Raw genomic sequence first — 22,242 nt, forward strand, 5'->3', positions numbered from 1 at the left:
GTAACAAAATGAGTCTTAATGTTTCAAAATAATCTAATTCCAAACAATATTCAAAATCATTAAATCATGTAAATCTCTCATATTTTAATGAAATTTGACATAAGGTGTGTTGATAATCCAACGACCAAAATTTCACCACATCAGGAGAGTAGAAATATTTTAGGTGTAGTATAGAAAAATCCGAAATACAAAGCAATAATCCACGTAGGAACTCGAATGAATATTTTAAGAAAATTAAATGATCCAATCATCTATATTTAATCAACATGGAGATGTATATATCTGTATGTTTTATTTATAAATATATATAATGTTGCGTAAATAAAATATGGTTGCATGAGTCTAGGCATATTACAGGACGTGACCGGATTTCGGGTTATAAAATAATGGAACAAGACCTATCTGGTAGTATATTAGATTACCCGTTTTGGATTTACCGAATTGAGTCTATAATCCAATCCAAAACCGAGTAAACACGAAATTGATTGCACCATTTTTTATCGGATTGTTAACCAAATTAGAAAAAAGTAGCACCGGGTAAAGATCCGATTTAACCCGTTTCATATTATAAAGTATTTGTAGGGGGGAAACAATGATAAAAAATTTGAAAAAACTAATTACTCATAAAAAATAAACATTGCTTAAAAATTATAATTGCAAATTTAGCCATTGCAATTACCTTCAATTTGATTTTGATTATCGTTGATATATTGAAATATGTACATCAGTTTGGTTCTATTGGTTTCATTAATTTTTTTAAAAAAAATGTATTGCATCAAACTATTTTCTCATAAGAATTATAGTGCAATAAGTAATTATAATAATAAAAGCAGCTATGAAACCGGGTCTAAACCGGTTCCGGACTAGCAGGAGTCGATTCCGGGTTTGAGCGGACCGGATTGGTTCAGGTTCTAGATCAAGTTTTTAAAAAACCAATCTAATTCAATTAGAATATCAAATTTTGATCGATCTCTTACCGATTTCGACCAACACGTACAACCCGTTAAACATGACTAAATGAATCTAACAAAACTAAAGAACGAGAATCTGATTTTCAATATGATTTAGATATTAATAAATATGTAGAAAAAAAATTAAACTGAACATAATGTTCTCCTCCTATATATGGACGAGTGATTAATATATGATGATAATTTGAATGGGGAGAAATGATTATCAATTGTTATATTATTGGGATACCTGTAAAATTCGCTAAATTTAAAATATATTTGAAAAAATTTTATTAAACCAAAAAATTAATTATATATTCTATTCTATATAATTTTTAAAGTTTTTCTGAAGAATATAAATTATGTTTCAAATAACATACATGGGAAAAGTAATAAGCCACAATCAAAGTTCTAGGCATGCCATGTTTATAAATACAATCGTACGTAATTTGTAAAAATGTTTATTGTAATCCCTAGGTAACCACATGTTAATCCTCCTCAATTCATCGTAAAGATTTACAATTTTTTTGGAGTTAGAGGAAATATTTTTGTTATAATTAGATCTCGAACATGAAATTTCGTCTCGGTTTCTTTTGTATATTAGGTGTTATCTTGTTAAATCCACTTCGCTTTTCAAAATTCACCAATCTATTAATCTCCATCTATAATATATGACCCAATAATTTGCTAAATAAAGAAATGATAAAAGCAATCATCACATACAAATTCCAGCAAACGAGAGGATTCAAATTTCACAATCTTTTAACTATTTTATTTTAAAATAAATATAAACTATAAAGTAGTGTGGCTTAGTGGATTGTCCCATGCAATTCTCAGGGGAAGAAGCCATGAGACCACAGGGAAGGATTATGATTACCACCATCACTAAACGGCAGCATCATCCCGTCTCCGCCACCGCCACCACTCGCACCACCACCGCAGCCATACCCCAGCAATCCTCCCATTTGCTGCTGCTGATAACTCGTACTCCCCATCCAATCCGGAAACCACATTGGCTGCTGTGCCCGCTCCATCCCTCCTAACTCCTCCACTGCCGGCTTCTGCTCCAATGCTGCCCTCTTAGACGGAGGCGCCTCCTCCTTCTTAAGCATCTCAATCCTCTTACAAATCTCCTTCAAATTCTGATCAAGCAACCACCCCATATCATTCAACTCCGGTACCGCCAATCCCTGCAACCCCTTACCCGTCAAACACTGATACATAAGATGAGTAATCTCCTTCTCGCGGTTATCTTTCTGCAGTTTCTTGATCTGCTCAGCCGCCTTCGCGATCCGGCCTCGGATAAAAGACTCTTGGTTCACCATTTTCTTGCTTTGCTCCATCTCCGGCACCTGCCTGAACTGCGCTATCACACGTTGCGCTGCTCGTGGATCAGCTGGCCAGACGTCGGGAGTGGACTCGTAAGGACTGTACACGATGGCGCATGCGTCGATCCCGCACAGGGTGCTTAGCTCGCTCACCTTCTTCATGAGCCCTTTCTTTCTTTTCTTGTACGTCGCTTTTCGGGACGAATCATTTGTGATGAATGAGAGCTTCACCTTCTTTCTTGTCATTGCAGTAACGGAAGAACAAATGGTGGATATGGTAGTGTATGTGATCTGTGAGGAAGGTTGGGTTTGGTTTCTGAAATGGGAAATGGTGTTGCTATATATAAGGGTTCGTGGGATTTGTTTGAGATTAAGAGGGGAGATTTTGGGAGTAATGTTTTCCAAGATTTTGGTAAGAATTTTAATATCTTCATATCATTCAAATTATTGCTCGAAGATATGTGTATATATCTATTAATGTATCGGTTAATAGACACATGCATGATGTTAATTTGACACTGTTAATTCATTTATTTACAAATTAGACATAATTAAAATATACAACTACACATAATTAAATTTTAGAACATAATTAAAAATTACACATACATAAAACGAAAACAAAAATACAAATAATTAAAATTTGACGAATTCAACTATACTTCATCATATAAACTTGGAATATATTTGATCAAGCCCTTTTGAAGCATGTACTAATTAGAAAAATACACATAATTATAATTGGTACTTTTTTATTTTCTATTATTTTTTGATTTATTATTAGTTTTTTTTTTTTGTATTTTTAAATATTTTTAAATTTTAAATCGTTATTATAAATTTATTAACTTTACAAAATTGACATAAATAGTGAGTCAGTTATAATTCTCGTTGATAATTTACGTTGTATACATACAAATAACATATAGATTTATAATTTATGCAGGATATATATCATATCGTTAATGATTTAAAATTCAAAATGCAATAAAAAATTGTGCTTAATATGTAATTTCTTTTTATTTTTTATGTCACAAAATATGACGTGAACTCATCACCATGCATAAGTTATGCTAGACATGCTTTAACCATTATCAACCACTTCTTCAAAGCCCGCTCAAATAATAGTAATGGCTTTCCTCGTATGAACGAAGCCACCAAGGTTTCTCTCGATAAAATTCTTCAGCCGCTCAAGTCAAAGATCGAGTACAAAATGTGCAAATTACATTTTTGTCTTGTAATTTTAATTTTTTTCTCTATTTTTGGTCATGTTAACAATACATTTGTATTTTTAGTTTTGTAACTTGTATTTTTTTTTTACATTTTTTGTTTTTTAGAGAATTCTACTATGTTTGCAAATAAAAAAAAGTTCAAAAAATAAAAACAATACACAAGTTACATGACTAAAAATGAAAAAATATATAAATTACATTACTAAATTTGAATATTCATCGCAACAGGATCAAAAATGAAAAAAAAACATGTAATTTGCAAAATTAAAAATACAAATTCACCGTCAACACCAAAAAAGAAAATATAAATTAGAAGACAAAAAATGTGTCATATCCCCATGCAACCAACAAGTAGTAACGAATCATTTCGAATACGGTCAAAAGATGAAATTTCCTTGTGTCGGATATGGCAGTCAAATTTCATTTGTTAAACAGATACTTCTATTAAAACTCGTAGAAATATCTGACAATATCCATAACATATCCATTACTTATGTATTATTTACAGAACTCGATTTTTCATGGAGAATTCTGAGCTGATATATTGTGGCAAGCCTCTCTACCAATGCACCAAACTCGGCTTCGACTCGGTGTTGCAGTCACAGAAGTTATTCTAGCTTCTTCTTCATACTGAGTTTCAACGTTGGAATTGCGAGATTTTTTATCAGTGCTATTCAACTGATGAATCAAGGAGTGTCTTACTCGATCGAGCACAGGGCTGTCTGATATTCCAGGGATCTTGGCTCCAACAAGGTGAGACATTGCCACCGGCGAATTTGGGTTACTGATGACATCTTCTTGTAGAATATCTCCTATTCGGGACAGAATGCTGAACGCCAAGTTGGCTAAAACTCGGGAATAGGCTTCAAGAATAGAGTGCCCCACGTCCTACAAATAACCAACTAAATAGTTTCAAACTCTGATGATAAATGAGTCAAGAAATTTGAAAATTCTTGGTAAAGTAAATCGTAACTAACCTTTCCGTATTGGACTTTTGTGACATCAAGGAATGTTCGAGGAAGATTTGGGTATCTGTTCTTGAGCTGCTGCAGAAGCATTTCCGCCCGGTTCACCAATGACTCTGTCTTATCCAGCTCAGATAAAGAATCTTTGACAAAAGACCATGATGTTCGGACCGGAGATTTTTTGCTGTATTGCTCGTTGATTCTCTCTTTCCATGAAAGTATAGCTGCTTCTAATCTGTTAATAGCTTCCAGAGCACCTTGGTCGGATTTCAGATTTAAACAATCGATCATCTCATCGACTGAGGTTGAATCTGCAGTCAATATCTTGAAGAGTTCCTCACTAAGATTTGCCTTTGCTGACTGAAACGATACACAAGAGAATGGGAGTCGACATCATTGAAAAATAAATTAAAAATTTTCAAGCTACCGTCGGGCAGATCAAGCATAAAAGAGAGATGAAGACATCGAAAAGGTATACGAATCAATTAACAAAAGAAATCAAAGAACGTGTCATGCAACAGCTATAAAATCTCAAGATTTCTAGAGCTTCCTTGCCTTTGGAAGTGCATCCTTGATGATAGTAGGAATCGGCATTTCTACCAAAACATTTTCATTGATCGATCTTGCAGCCTTGAAAACTTGATAGACCAATTTACCCTGATGCAATAATCTCTTTCTTTCTGTGTCCGAGAGTCCAACTTTAGGTACCCGAGGAGACGGAAGCCACCATCTTTGACCATGCCCACCACTCAGGCTTCTTCCTTCTGCTTGGCTACCTACTTCTGAGTACCAAAATTCTGTATTGGTCATTGAATCAAGTGTGTCCTGGAGGGTTAAGAAATCAAACAAGTGAATTATAGGCGGAACAAACAAAAGAAGATTGCTTTATGAAAGAAGAGACTACATACAATGAGCATGGAATCCAGCTTCTGCAATGCTGGAAGATTCATATGGATGTCTGCTCGAGCTTTTGGGGTCATTATCTACACCAAAACCAGTGATTTTATTAGCAGGATGAACCAACAAGGGAGGACATGACCTTTGACTCGGTTAAAAGATGAAATACCTCCAGTGTTCGGCCATTGGTGCCTCTTTGTTTGGCCGGAACCAACTCAACCATATAGCTAGTCGGGGACAGCAACCAATTCATTTCTTTATGCCAGTTATTTTTCCTTTCCTCAGGCAGTGGCTCCAACTTCCAAAGCTCGCCAAAAACAGAAGCTGCGATAAACCCGATGCGAACGAAACGACATTAAGAAGATTAAACTGATTATAAAGATTGATTCCAGATGAGTGATAAGTAGTTAGGCACCTGCTAGATTTGTTATTCCATTGGATAAAGCTAATGCAGAGGACACTCCCTTGGTACCTCCAGTAAGATCCTCCCCAAGCAGTAGCTTGGCAAAAGTCTCTTTCAATGTTTCAACATCCCTAAATCGATTAGTATAGTCTAGTTTTTCTTTTTCGCGGAGATGTTGTGATCTTGCTGAAGATTTCCTTTCATCTTGACACTGATCATCTTTCTTCATTATCTCCCAGAGAGAAGAGAATGATCCAAAAGCATTATTGCTAGAAGAGTAGCTAGAATCATCGTCAAAGGAATCTGTGACGCACCCTTCTCCTCTGCTAGTGACACTTTCATTATCATACGGGACATTGTTGAGAATGCAGCTCTCGAGACCATTGTATGTCATTATTCCTGAATATTCATGCTTCAATTTAGTAATTCATGATGGAGGGGCTTACAGTTAGAAAACTATCATGTCAGAGTAGTGCAGATACAAATTTTCATGTTCCGGCGACTGCAGCGTGAAAGGATTGAAGATAATAAATATCTACTAGTGGTACTACTATAGATTTTAAATAAACAAAACCATTTTCTCATATCTAGTATAAACTAATCGATATTCCAGTTCATTCAACAGGCGTTCAATTTCCAACTATTTCTAACAGAAGTCATTGATTATTTGTAAAAAAAGATTACTAGTTAAATGGATAAATATGATAATGCTGGGTGGACCAATTTTCTTGAGGCATCCAGCATCAAAGAAGCAAATCGAACGCTAAGCAAACAACATTATAATTGCCTGAATCGCAATGAATCAACATACACAGATGAAAACACCAGAAACATTGCCCAGATTCTTACATAAGAAGTCACAAAAGCCTAAACATATGAAATATTATCCACAAACATTGCCCGGATTCTTACATAAGAAGTCACAAAAGCCTAAACATGCAGTAGTGAGACATGTCATATAGAAGGAGAGATAAAGTTGATGTCATATTTCTACGGAGAGACAGGAAGATTCAGTTTGAAAAAAAACTACAAAAAACAGAGCTGGAAAGTCAACTGTATCCACAAACTTCTGTATTTTGTCAAGAAGTTAGGCTGACATCTCAACATCTAGATACCAAAGGGCAAGGGCAACCATGAAAGAGTAGACAAACCTCTTCGTGTCATTATTCTACTCTTTGGATTTAGTAGTCGAGTCACTTACTAGAATAAAGAAAATAAAAATTAAAAGGATCTTAAGGAGGGCATTATTTAATCATATTTTCAACTTAAAAGTCAAAACTTGACACATAAACACAGAGAACGTGAAATAGACGGAGAAGTAAGTGAATCTATATTACATACGTATTCCATTATTTAATTAAGGAACAATTTTTGTGAATACATGTGGGAGGACAATGACTTTCTTTATTTGAGAAAATATAAGTATAGTTTCAAATGAAACAGTAATGGTGATTTTAATCCAATATTATTTAAGTGTGAGGTCCACCACTTATGTCATTCAAATTATAAGCAAGGGGCCATACAAGCTCCCTCCAGCCTCCATCACGGACAATTATTGACAAATCTCTATCACTTTACAATGGTATCTATCAGAAAGTTGTGAAAACTTTTTCCTCTTATTTATATTTCAAAAACCATTTTGAAAAGTTAAATTTGAAATGCTGGGGGCCTCACTAGTTCATTGCCATCAAAATAAAGGGTCCCTCCACCAATAATTGTCATTTTAAAAACAAGAACGAGAAATAACCCTTTAGTAGATGAAGTAACTCAAAAGCTACAAGTAAATCAAGATCGATTTAGTATAAAAATAACCTCTCGAATAATATTTTACTCGTATTTTTGAACTTCTTTTTAATGGTCAAAGGGGGGACATACAACTACTTCTGACTGTGAAATAAATGTGTAAATTTAAGAATATAAACAGAGTTACCCCACTTGGAAAAAAATGCACATGGAGCTGTAGCCTGTAAGGTAGGAAGCTTTCACCAAAAATAAAAAGGGCATTATGTAGCATATATACCGTAGAATATAGGCATCATCCTTCACCAAACAAATATTCAGATCTTTCTTGGTCTGGACCATTTAGGAGAGGGACGGACTTGCAATATAAAAAGGCTTAATACCAATAAAAGTCTCTCTTTATATCCATGTTTTAGCATAGTAAACATCACCTACGAGCATCAATTAGTCTATTAAAATGAAAGATTTTCTTCCCAAAAAACCACATAGCCATACACCATTCTTGGTCTTGCCCCCATCCGGATCCTAGGCCCGACTTCGAAATGTATACTTGCCCTTATAGGATCCGTTTACTACTAGTTTGCCGTTGTTACCTTTGTAATAGAATTTAAGCCAAAAACTAACTTTGTCCATGACTAAGAAAGATACAAAGAATCAAACATAATCATTCATTTTATTCACATTCTAAATCACCACCAAGTCAAGAGACAAGAAACAGGAACGTACTCTCTTGTTCATCAAAATCAAGGCTAATTTCCCTGTCTCTGGAACAACAAGCAAGTCGCCTCCTCATGATCATTTTTGAATCCTGTTTGGTTAATTATTTGTGGATTCAACGCTATTCAGTACACACCACACCTAAGTTTAAAAAAAAAGTAATATCTTTAATGCACATATAAGAAAGTGAAAAACACAATGCAGGAACTGAAACCAGAATTAGGTTGACAAAAAGGACACAAGAACCAATCTTTTACCAGCAGCAATGTGCATTTGTGAATGTGAACAAAAATAGGACCACAAAATTCTTGAACAATAAGAATTCGTTGATACAAGGGAAACTTGGGACAATGGCGTTCCAACATATGAAATGCAATCACATGCAGTGCAGGTGTCAATAAATATTCTATAGACTTTTCATACTAGATAGATAGATAGATAGACTAGGGAGACTCAACAATAAATACATTGAATACAAGACATGACATTTGCCAAATTTTGTAGCATTTTAGTAGCAAAACGTTTAAGAGAAAAATAGTGCACTCTTTTTCATTCATAAAGAATCAAGAAAGTAGCAATATTTTAGGATTTGTTTCTCTTTGAAACCTGCAACGTCTCTATGAAAAAATAGAAAAATAAAATCCAAATCCCGAAGCCATTTCTCGAGTTGACTCGGAGCAGAACGAACTTATCCAGTCCGAGTTAGTTAGGAAAAAAACAAGTGGGCATCCATAGAATATAACAAAAAAAATTCCAATGTTAGAATTAATTTGCAAGAAAAAGATGACTTGAAAGAGGCTTTGACGGAACGGAAATAGTTTTTCTTCAGGCAAAAAAGAGTGCAAAAGGAGGCTTTGTTTAAATGTCAGCCTCTGCATTAAAAAACTACATTTGACTGTGTAAGAGAAAAAAAGGGCGAAGGTGAAAAATATTGGGAAAGAAAAGGAACGCATACTGCTTACAAAGCGTTTTCCTACGTGAACATCCTGGTGCTTTTGTCGACATGGAGAATGGGAAAAGTTTGAAACTTGAGAGAAGAAAAAAAAAAGTTGGTCGAAAAATCGGTGGATCATGAAAGAAACAAGCAAGAACCAGACATCTTTCTGGAAGAAAAATCTTGGATTTTCACACACACACATACACACACAAACACACTCGGGAAGAATGTTATAACTTTACACATGTAGAATTGGAAGAACATCTTGGATTTTCACACACAAACACACTCAAAGGACATTCTAGAAAATCCCATCAAAAAAAGATTGAAACTTCGAAAACACTTAATCATGGAGGCATTTAAACAAAAACAAAAAGAACCCATTAACAAAAGAGTAAAATTTCGAAAAAAGAGCGCGGAGAACGGAGGAGAGAGGCTACCTGAACGCCTGATCACACAAATGAGATTTCTTTTATACAATATTAATAATAACAAGATATATAGTGATTGAATCGAATACTTTATACAGGGAAGAAGTAAAGATTGGATACTCTGAAGCAATGAGTGTGAATAAATATAACACAGGCTGAGGCAATGCTGAATGGATTATGAAATAGTATTAATGGCGTCAGAAAATTAGCAGATTAAAGGGAAGTGAAGAAAGAATGCTACTTACTACATCTGTGTGCGTGTGTTTTTTCATCGAGGAGAGATTATAATATACTAGTTATTTTGCTCAAACGATGCGTGTGTGACTAAAGTATTATTTGAATCGTTGTAATTAAAAAATATAAAAACAAAAATGTTTGTTTTAATTAAAAAATAAAAACAAAAATGTTTGTTTTAATTAAAAAATAAAAACAAAAATGTAATATTGGTATCAGATAAAAGTCAAAATTGAAATAACCAAAAACAGATCAAGACATCATTTTTGTCTCTATTATAGAGATTCTTAATAATAGTAATAAATATATAATTTTCATGTGTTAATATTGGAAATGAAACATACAAAAACTATATATTAAATAAATAAACGTCATTTTATAAGGGTTCATATAAATCGACGAGTGTTGCATATCAAACCTGATATTATATACATGTGTGTAATGAATTTCTCGGGGAAACTTAATTTCAAAGTTCTATTTTATAAAATAACATTGGCGAATAAATAAATTATAAGACTCCAAGAATAACTATTCATTAAAAAACGACGTTTGATAAAAAAAGAATGGCAAAATTTTAAATTCAAACAAAAATTACAACTCATCTTCCACTCACTTTTCTACAATAATTATTACATTAGTGTTACACGTTTCGATGTCTAAAATCATATGCGACTAACGTTTTAAATAATAGGTTGAATTAAATTATTATACAATAAGACCAAGTTTAGCTTGGCATTAGACCAAAAAAAAGATGTAAAAAAAAAATTACATTTTGTAATTGCTAAATATAAAAAGATTGATGATAATTGTTTTTTAAAATTTATAAATACTTTATTAAAGCAAAAAAGATTTCTTTAATAAAAAATATATACCTAGAAATACGTTTGCAAAATTTTAGTTAATAATTAATAGACTGCATGGGGGAGCGGGGTGAGACATAGCTATAGGTAATTAGGTATACGAGAGTGAGGCGGGAACCTTGGGTCTGTCTAAATAAGGGTGCAATTAATGGCCCTATCATCAAAAGACTAAAAAACAAGTTAATATTATAGCAGATCTCTTGTGAGACGATCTCACGAATCTTTATCTGTGAAACGGTTCAATCTTACCTATATTCATGATATAAAGTAATACTCTTAGCATAAAAAATAATATTTTTTAGTAGATGACTCAAATAAGATATTTGTCTGACAAAATACGATCCGTGAGACCGAGAGTCTCACAGAAGTTTTTACCTTAATATTAATAAGTGATGAGATAATTGATTGATTCGATCTATAACTATTATAAATAATAATATTTTTTATATTAAAAATAGAAAGTTTTTGTGATAATCTCACGAGTCTATAATCATAAGATGAGTTTAGTCGATTTATAACTATTAAGGATAAAAAAATTTGAATAATATTTTTTAATAAATTTGGTCGGATGATAGATCTGTTTCTGATTAAATATTATGATTGCAATGAATAAGTTATACTATTGTTTATTATGGAAAAATTAAAATATTTTTTTACATTTTATCATAATTTAACCTCGTTTATTTATTTCTACATTGGGGATTTATGGAAGATATACTTTTTTTTATATATAAATGTTTATTGTTTTAAATACTATAATCGTTACTATTTTAATAGTTTTATGATTCAAATTGTTTTTACTATTTCATCTAATTTTATATGCATCAAAATCATTATAATTTCACTCTTCAGTTGCACTTGCTTTAGTGGTTCAAACTCCAAATTTCTTGATTAGTTTATTTAACTCCTCTAAATTATCTTATCATATCACTTTAACTACTAAATATATGTTTTATTAATTTTATTTAATTTTGAAAATATAAGTAGAAAATAAAATACTAAACAATAATGTACTTTTCAGTCATCTCAGAAATATAAAATATTATTCACTGTTCCTTTTTTTTAGGGGCATTTTATTCTGTATTCTTCCCAACTAAAGACTTGTTCAATAAAAAATTTAAGTTAATTCTATTGAGAAATTAAACTGGCACCTATAATATAAAAAGAGTAAGTCTCATGTGAGATCGTTTCACGGATCTTAATTTATGAGATGAGTCAACCCTACCAATATTAACAATAAAAAGTAATATTATTAGCATAAAAAGTTACACTTTTTCATGGATGATCCAAATAAAGATCCGTCTTAGAAAATACGACCCGTGAGACCGTCTCACACAAGTTTTTGCCACATAAAAATAGAGTAGGTCTCTTGTGAGACGGTCTCACGAATCTTTATCTGTGAGACAGGTCAACCCTATCAATATTCACAATAAAAAGTAATATTCTTAGCATAAAAAGTAATATTTTTTCATTGATTACTCAAATAAGAGACCCGTCTCACAAAATACTGATCCGTGAGACCGTCTCACACAAGTTTTTGTCATAAAAATATCAGATTTTCGTATGCACATTATTATTTCAAAAAAACTAAACTGTTACACATCGATTTCAAAATTTTAAGAGTATTTATTATCCCTTTTTAAGTGGAGACAAGTTGAGCAAAAATTTCAAATCTAACAGCATGATTGAAAATAGCCTAACAGCATGATTTAGGCAAGCGTCGGTCGCTCGTTTCAAATTTAAGGGGCGAGGAACCACGCAGACGTATCCGCGTGTGATATTTATGGTGGGCTCTGTGCAGAGACTCTCCGCACGATGAATTTCAATTTTCTTTTTTATTATTTTTTTATATATATAAAATGAAACCAACGGTCAGATTTATCTCAACTTTTAAAAATCGAAAAATTGGAAGGGAAAAAAAACTGAATTTTTTAAAAAATATATGAAAAATTTTCAATGGCCATATTTAAAAAAACTCAACCATACTCTTTCATTTCATTTCAAATTCAAACAAGGAAAGTATCGAGGGAGAAATGATGATATCAATATACAATTACTATTTTTCTTAATTCAATTTTCAGTATTTCGACAATCAAATGATGAGTTTTATGTTTCAACCAAAGTCAATTCTCCTAAATTCCAATGAAGTCTTTCTTCCTAGACCCAAAAAAGGGAAGAAGATTGTTGCAGGGTGAATGCATCACAAGAAAATTGTGAGAACCGAATTCCAGCAGCTAACAATTCCAGCAACAGTCAATAATTCAGAAGATGATAATTTTCCAGCAGACGGATTTCCAGCAGAAACTATTATTTCAGAAGCTGGTATCTTTCCAGCAGATTAGAAGCAGACAGAATACAGCAGCAGAAGAACGAATTCCAGCAGACAGTTACTGATTCATTAACATGGAGTAAAGGCTGTTAATGGCAGATTATGATCATTAATAGGGAGGCTAACAGTCAGATTTTGGCCTATAAATAACACCCTCAAGTCTCTGAAATGGGTTACACAAGCTTTGAGATTATCACTTAAATTTCGAGTTAAGAGAGAGTGCCTTTGTCAAGCAGCAAAATCCAGTAGCGAGAACAGCCAAATTCCAGTAGACTTCAACCGAAACTTTAAGCAAATTACGGTAAGTGGGCTTACATATAAATATCTTGAAATCAGTTTGATAATTCTGTTTTAAAGTACAGTTTCTGTATGTGTATTTCTGATATATGATTTTGAAGCACTGAAACTTCCTAGTAACTAATGATAGGAATATATATTCTGAACATTTCCGAATTCTGATTCTGATTCTGGCCTCACCCCTTAGAGGAGAGAGCATATAGGGCACTGATATCAATTTAGCCAATGAAATTCACCAACGTACTCAGTGCTTACCAATTCTGATATCTCTTCTGAAACCTGTAAATTCTGAATTCTGATTTCTGTTATGAAAATACGAGTTTTATGTATATTATTGTATTACTGTTTCTGTTGAAAACGATTTCGAAAACTGAGAGTTATTGCCGCACCTGCTTACTGAGTGACGATCATATCACTCACCCATCAAACCCATCTCAGATAAGAACGAGGAAGAAAAATTAGAAGAAGAAGAAGAAGAGCAGATCCAGTTCTGGGGCTGGTGAAGAAGATTATTGTTCTCAGTTTATTTTATGTTAATTCCGTTGTACCTGTTAAGACACTGTTATGTCTGGTTTTACATTTCCGCTGTAAAACATCAGTATTCGAGTTGTAACAGACAATTGATTTATTTCGTATCATGAATAAAAGACTAGTTTCTGAATTCTGTACTCTGAGGCTGATTGTTTTTGAATGTAAATTTGAGACCAACTGCCGGTATCAACCAACTCTCGTCCCGGGGCGTGACAAAAATATTGGACGAAAGCCTGAATATGAACACCTCACAAAGCATGGTATAATACTTCAACCAATCTGACACTTGAAAATTATCAAAACAACTCTAGTTTCTAGGGATTATGTGATACTCAATTATTATAATTACAATTAATTATCAAATAATATTGATTAATTTAAAAAATAATCGGAAAAATGGTTTAAAATATTTAAAATGGACATCAGGGTTTATAAAAATTTATACATCACTTCTCCATAAATAAGACATACCAAAAATTTAAAATACATATAAAAGAAAAATGGCTCAAGAACGACGCTGATGTATTTAATAAATAGTCACAAACAAGTGTCGGTCAGACACAAAACAACAATTCATACGCAGTAGTTCAAATAGAACCGATCAGGCTCACAATAACAAAAACTAATTCAAAACACACAACATCATCTCCAAATAATCATATAGATACACGGGCCATCTCCAGGGTAAATAGACTTTGACATAAACTGACAATACTCAAAAATATATAAATAGACTAGCTGAGAGACTCCGACTTTGAAAACCAAGGATTTGATCTCAATCACGAGCTCCACTGGCGGACCCTCCGTTTGGTGCTGTAAAACTACTCGAGTAACCTACCATAGTACCAAATAACTATCACAGTAGCCCGCAGTATAAAATAGTGATATTAAAATTGCGGTATGAAACAGTTACACAACAACAACAATAATCATAAATCATACAAAATATCTAATAAAATGAAATATGCAATGCATGAATAGGGTTCAATAACAACAGGGTAAATAAAACGTTATGATAACAAGAATACTGCTTCGACAATAACGTACAAGGGAGCTAGATCATTATACTACTAAAACGCCCTATTGTAAATGTTGTGATGATGTCAAGATTTCAATTGTATATCACACATGAAATGCATTAAAAAATAGACAATCATAATTTCGGTCACATGGAAAACTCGACTCGAAAGCCTCCAACTGATTCCGAAATAATAATCTCGTGTACTAGAAATACAATACAATAATAGAAACGACATATCGAACGATATGGTTCAACATGTATGTCATAATATCATGTCATATACTAAATATTATAAATGTGTTACACAAACAAATATATCAATGAGACAAATAATTCACAATTGTCAACAAATCGCATAAACATTCACGAATAACATATAATTTGGCTTAAAAGTAATTTAAGCGTTATCATTGTATGTTACGGAACTATAACATACTTATACCAACTTTCAACAACAAACAAGTTCAACTTTGATCTCATCCACTTAACAAATAAGATAATAAGTCGAATAAAAGAAAGAAGGAAAGATACAATACTATAAAAAGAAGGATGTGAAGATTGCTCTAACATAAAAATATTTTGCAAAAGTTGAGTAAAATATGGAAATGAAGTGGGAAGTTAGATTGAGAGCGCAAGAAAGAAATGCGGCGGAGTAAGAAAATCTAGTCGCAAATATTTTAACGATCTAAACATGATCGATATTCAACATGAATATTATATGAAGATGCAAGAAAAAGTTACTCGTAATTCAAACAGTAACATATTTAGTTTGTTGTTTGTTACATTTAATTATTTACAATTTTTTAAATTGATTGTATATTTTAAAAATTGCATATAAAATTTTAAAATTTAATTATTTGTATTTATAATTTTTTATAATAATTTGCAATTTTATTTTGTTATTTTAATTTATAAGTAATTTTATTTTTTTATTGCACGTGATTTTTTAAAATTATTTGTAAGTTCTAAAATTTTGATTATGTGTAATCGTATTTACTTTTATGCATTTGTAATTTTATTATTTTATAAATACAAATTATTAAAAAATATTAATATTACAATATCTTCTCTAAAATTTTATCTCACGATTGTAGAATATACACACAGTGAAGACGTTGACACGAGATGAAGTTACCAATATCTCACCAAATTCCTCACAATTATATATGATGCTCTTAGGCTGCTCCCGGTTTGTCCCCCTCAGCGCCTACCAACGCTCCAGAGCCCCAAGCAAAACAAGGCACAACATGTGTAGAGAGATTACATATAACACCCCACCAAAGCATTATAAAATAGACATCCTACGCATTATCTTATTGGCTAATTATTATTACATCTATATATAAATAATGACTTGCATAAAATTTGTCATCCAACAATTATAAATCTTATCAGACTCGAATCATATCCCATAACAACTTTTGGACATTATTTATGCATAAAGTTGAGAGAGTTTGATTTTCGTTCATACTCAACAAATACCATATACACATCGAATTGACTACCAGGAGAGATCGTTGGGTTCAGCCCAATCAAATCTTGATTCAATAGAATTGACTTTCATTTTCAAGACAAGCTGTTATGTCTAACTCGATAATATGTAAACCAAACATATGAGAAAGATCAATCATGCTTGGGCCCTCTGAATTTGATGTTCCTGGGCTCAACGGATCAAAGTTTTGGTTTCTCATATTTGGATCTGGATTCACAACACAAGCACCAACCAAAATAGGTCGTCATAATTCATGAAATGATGGTCAAGATTAAAGGTACTACGAATCAATGCTGGCTTTGCGCCATAGCGGTAAGTGCTCATCCTTCAGGTATGGATGCCACATGAGTTTCTACTAATTAAATTAATCATATTTAACAGCCAAAAATCGATATTGATTAACATAGAAGCAAAAGCACAATTCATTTAGCACAGGTAACTATTTTCTTTCATTGTAATTCATATAATTTCTTTTCTGGATCGCAGAAAGGGAGTTAAAGCTTGAACTTAAGACCGCAATGCGAGGCACCTTTAACTTCAGCTCGTGCGATGACCCAACATAGAGATAAAGAAAGCGAGTACCTGACACACACATACACATATACAATTCCATGTCGAACGTATCAATGATCTGCTGCCTTGAGCCTGCACTAAACGAAAGTGGGGTGTTTTCAAGTTTAAAGCCCGACTTGAATTGAACTAAAATGGCAGAGTAAAAATGACACTGCTTATCCCAATATACCATGATACATATATAGATAATTAAATTTAAAACAACATATGTAAAATGGAAAGTTACCTGTTGAGAATTATTTCAAACAATTTTTCAACGGTCAAAGGGACCAATGATTATGGAACGATAATTGAAAACAGGAAAAAAGTGCAGCCCTTTGGCTAAAAGATTCGTTAACAATCAGATGCAAGGGAATCTAAAATACGATAAAGGAGGTTCGACATGACACGAAGCTGCAATCTCAACGAAGGAGATTCTTGGAATTCAGTGTAAGGTCAGCATACGAGTAAGAATCTATATGGCATAAATACAGTTCATTGCAGGCAAGTTCACGTCAGTCAAGTAGCGTTAAATGAAACCGAAAATACCAAAGCTGACGAGGAGTTGTCAAAACCACATGTTGTATCATATCTGTCATAAATGCTCCAAACCCGATTTTCTACTCGCAACTGTTCTGATACAACAAGAATATATTACTATAATTTATATACACTCACGAAAAACTATTGAATATGGCCTTATAATTAAGTTATAAACATAAATACACTATAATTTGATTGTTCTACCTGCAATATATAAGCCCTGCTTCAAAGATTTTAAGAAAATGAAAGTTATCTTATTTAGAGACTAATAAGATTACCGAAGACAGAAATGAAAAAATTATCTGCAAAAACAAATGAATCAGAACTCAATTTGCGAAAATGTCTTCTCAGAGCAAATAGCTTGGGCTTAAAACTACATCGTAATCTGCAGTACTAACCTCCATCTGGTGCTACTTACGTTAAATTCATTTTTGTTCCAGAAGTTCCGTCACAAATTTGTCTTCATTCCCAAAGACAAGTTGCTGAACGGATTTTAGATACAACATGACATGATAAACCCTGGTATATAATAATTGGAGAATAAAAATAAATCTACTAGCAAATGCATGGGTACAAATTAATGACACAAAACCCTACATTTCTGATAGATAAAGCCGAGGAATCCCGTTGCCGATGTATCCTATTCAAGCACATTCAGGCAAACAATTCAATATAACTTTTGTCCAACATGCAAACAGTCATCCAAAATTCACCCTCAATTTGATGTACCATTCAAACATAAAAGTGACCACCTATGCAAGATATTTCACCAAAGCATGATGTTAACAGCTCGTGAAAATTAAAATAGAACCAACAAGCCAATAATAACTAACGGCAAATGAACATATGTTAAATAATCACAAGTTGGAAAAACCTCCATTCTTTATATTTCATCACATGGTGCATTTGCAATTTTGCAATTCATGTGGTGGATCATAATTGATCCAATTCATGCATAGATCAGGATTCATTTGCATCCCACATTACTAATTGAAAAGATAATACATTTTGCTAATTAAAACTCTTCCTATCAAATTATGGGTTTCATGTTGACAAATAATGTTCGTTGCCTGGAACATTTGGTTCGCTTTTACAAACACCTCATTGGGAAACTCTAAATGATTCATATATAAGTATTACTTTGATAATAAGATGAGTTGATAAAATGATTCAACTCTTACTCAAGAACAAACAAAAGTAAAATGACGCATCCAAAATGCAACTTAAATTTAAAATACGTACATAGAACAAGACCTTGATTCACACAGAAACAAAAAAGTAACATAAAACCAGAAATACTAGCAAGTTTACCAATCCAATCTTGCAATTTCTCATCAGTTGACAAAAAAACTACAAATAAAGAAAATACGAAGTTCAGACCAGAAATTTCCATGTTTTACCAAGGGGAGGAAAACAAGAAGCTACGAATCATATCATAACTAACAAATAAGCTTTGGCTTAATCAAACGATCAATAAATATCCGCCGCAGGGAGGGCATCTCAATCTTTGTAAAATTCTTACAAATATTTGGATAATTCATAAAATCTTTGTGCCACCACAAAATTTTCAAAATGGAAAAGAAGTAATCACAGCTTCAGTAGGAAAAAAAGTGGCAACTACGTAAATTAGCAGGCATAATTATCTTTCAACCAGTTATTTTCTTTTTCTTGCACATGAAGGCGTTGTTTTTTAACTTCACGTGAATCTAAACAGTACTCTTCATAGCTCCAGAAAAGTTTGTCCGTTTTTCAGTAGAAATATGACGAATCAATTATACTCAACGAAGTGAAACGATACGTATCAACCAAAGCAACTGGTCAAAATAAATTGCAGCAAATCTAACAACAAATGACAAGAATCGGTTAGCGTAAACAGAGCGAAAGCAATAGCGTAACGGAAGACAACGGCGGCGAGGTGTGGCATTCACCGCGAGCTCCGATTCAGTTGATGCAAGGCGGGAACCTGATTTTCGCCAAAAACAACCCCAACAGATCACGCACCTCACGGACAGGCGATCTGGATAGAACTTGACAGCCGACAATTGCGACGCCGGCGGCGGAGGCAGTTCCCGACCTGCACCAAGCGAATTAGAGGCCGTGGCAACAGGTGAATCTCCATACATACAGAGACATGATTCTACATGTATACAAAATAAAGTATTCATTCATAGATCTGAGAGAGAGCAGCTCCTACGGATCTCATGTGAAAATGTGAAAGTGGTTTCGGTCCTTGGAATCATGCGGGAGCGGGGATTATTTATTGTTGGTATAGGCGAGTTACAAGATGCCACGTATACCTTGCACCGACGGCCTCGTTGGACTTTTTCCAAGTAGTGGTATTAAAGTCGTGCGCCAGTTTTTATTTTTGGGGCTGGATTTTCATTTAATTACGGCGTCACCATATTTTTTTTTGGAAGGTGAAAATCTTATTAACTTTATTGAAAATGAGTTTGATAGTTGATTACAAGATAAATTAATCAAAATGGAAAGTTCTTTGGCTCTGACAAAGAGAGGGAGGGAAGAAATAGTAAATGTTTCAAGTAAGTGAGCAACAATTTTCGTCCATGCGTTTTTGTAGTTAAAAGTGTATGTATGTATTGGTTGTATTCGATAAAGTTTCGAACTTGAGTGACAATTATCTCAACATACTTATGAGTTGGTTGTTATTTGTATCGCAAGAAAAGAATATGTGTTTATTTCACGGATCTCTAGCCTATGATCTTGCACAATCTGCATTCCTTATTTAATCGCTTTCAATTCTGCATATTTTAGTGATGGCGGTCTTCAGATTTTCTTCCCAAACGTCAACGTCGCTCTACCTTCATGATCTTGCACCACTCCACCTACCGTGAAGCTATTAGAGTCCCAGTTAACCGCAACATCAACATTCATCTGCAGGAAGTTAGCTGGTGGTCTAGTCCATCGATTTTGTAAAGTTTGTTTCTGGCTGCCCACTCCAATCTTAATCGCATTAACCGCAATTTAATAATCACACAATAGACGAATGCTCCGGTCCATCTCAATCTTATTGTATCGTCTGCCAGCAGAGTGAGTGATTTGCATTCTGTCATGCCAAACAGCCCAACAACACATCACAAATAGTTCGAAGTCTGTCAGCGTAATTCGTTTTTCATCCAAAGAAATACATCCCTTACATCCATGTTACGGGCATGTTTGAGTAGGGGATGAAAAATTTATAATTTCCAACACTTAAAAGGATGACAACTTTCCCCATAAGTTTGAGGCCTTGCGGGAAAACCCGAAACGGGGACAAGGATCTCAGAGTTTTTCGGTTTTGAGATCGGGTTTGGGTATTTTTTTTTTAAAATCCCCGAAGTAATTCAGGCGGATATAAGATTACTATCATCATCTCCGAACCCGGCTCGAAAATAATATTAATAATAAAATAATAATAATATTATTTTTTAAAATATTAATAATAATATTATTATTCAATATTAATAATAATATATAATAATAAGTTTTGATTTGAGAAAATTTACGAACCTGTCCCCGTCTTGTCCCATTAATATTTTTGAAACAATGATAAGGGCGGAGATAGAAATTTGATCCCCGTGGTTTCGTGTTCGGGGAAAAAAGCGGAGATTGGGACGGCTATGAGAATGAAGATGGAATTCGGGGACGAGGATGATGATGTCAAATCCGCCCCGTCCCACCCCATTGTCATCCTTACCAACACTACTTTTATCTTTAATTGGTCAAATTATGCTCTCTTTTAACTCAATTTATTGATCATAAGATTACAACCTAATTGCTTTAAATTTCATCTCATATATTTATTTCGGGACAAAAAATATCTTGTCTAAAAGATCAATTTTATGATATGAATTTTCGATCTGATCTAAGTCATGAAAAAAATATTGCATTTTATGTCTGAAAGGAATATTGTATTCCGAATTCATTTAAGATATTATTTTGATTTTGCACTTCTAGACAAATTTAATAGATTTGTTTTCCAAGATATACTGAATCCTATTATTAGGAATGATTAATTAAGTTGGAAACTTATCTATAAGATATAAGGTATTTACTTTAAATTAGAGTTTGATTCCTATTAAACTCTAGTTTCCTTGTTTATAGGTGGGAAAGATCTATAAAGATCTAGGTCAAAGAAAGGACTATATATATAAGAGGGTCAATTATCAATAAGGTGCGAGAGGCAGAAAAATACTTTGACGGCGACAGGAGCTTTGCTGAAGCATATTCAGTTCGTGAAGATTTGCATACGAAGCAAGGGTGGTCCGTCTATCGAGTGACCGTGTTGCCAACACTCGAAGAACAACACTGACGCAGAGTGTTGATCGAAGAGTGGATTCATTTGGTTTTTAAGCAATACGTGTTTGTTTTATGCATCTAGATTTGATTTGTGTTTTTTTATGCATATTTTAATTCCTTGGAGTGTCAAGGAATTTAGCTTTGTTTCTTTCACTAGTATTGTTTTGGTGTGAACAACTTACATAAGTTTTTTAGTGAAATTTTTGCCATGAGGCGTCGCACAAGTCTTTGTACTTGTGCATAATTTAATCCAAGTATTTATTTAGTAAAATCATATCTGTGTTAAATAATAAATTTCCGCTGCTGTATTGTGTGCAGTGTTGACAACACCGAGCACAACACCCAATTCTAATATACCAGTTTTTAATATTTATTTCCTGTTACTTTATGCGCAATAATTCTTTCAAGTTGTATCAGAGCCATCACTTGATACACTAAGTGATTGATTCTGGTTTATTGCCGTCTTTACAGGAAATACATTGATAGCTTA

The 22,242-nt window shown here is 33.3% G+C and overlaps 2 protein-coding genes across 3 annotated transcripts; both read right to left on the reverse strand.

The window, feature by feature from the left end:
- Window positions 1-1,783: 1,783 nt before the first annotated feature.
- Window positions 1,784-2,757, reverse strand: LOC142527083 (agamous-like MADS-box protein AGL80). The gene has a single exon (XM_075631800.1). It carries the CDS (start codon window positions 2,522-2,524, stop codon window positions 1,784-1,786), a length of 741 nt encoding a protein of 246 aa, XP_075487915.1. The 5' UTR covers window positions 2,525-2,757.
- Window positions 2,758-3,882: 1,125 nt separating this feature from the next.
- Window positions 3,883-9,861, reverse strand: LOC142526811 (rop guanine nucleotide exchange factor 14-like). Of its 2 annotated transcripts, XM_075631419.1 has the most exons (8): window positions 9,607-9,861; window positions 8,239-8,370; window positions 5,785-6,171; window positions 5,539-5,693; window positions 5,381-5,455; window positions 5,028-5,297; window positions 4,485-4,832; window positions 3,883-4,395 (listed from the first exon to the last, which is right to left on the reverse strand). In XM_075631419.1, the coding sequence occupies exons 2-8, from the start codon at window positions 8,309-8,311 to the stop codon at window positions 4,027-4,029; spliced, it is 1,677 nt and encodes a 558-aa protein (XP_075487534.1). In that variant the 5' UTR covers window positions 8,312-8,370; window positions 9,607-9,861; the 3' UTR covers window positions 3,883-4,026. The 2 variants fall into 2 exon arrangements, with proteins under 2 accessions (XP_075487534.1, XP_075487535.1); XM_075631420.1 differs by lacking the exons at window positions 8,239-8,370; window positions 9,607-9,861 and adding an exon at window positions 6,924-7,090.
- Between the last annotated feature and the right edge of the window lie 12,381 nt (window positions 9,862-22,242).

Source organism: Primulina tabacum, chromosome 15 (assembly GCF_025594145.1).
Source record: "Primulina tabacum isolate GXHZ01 chromosome 15, ASM2559414v2, whole genome shotgun sequence".
NCBI lineage: Eukaryota > Viridiplantae > Streptophyta > Magnoliopsida > Lamiales > Gesneriaceae > Primulina > Primulina tabacum.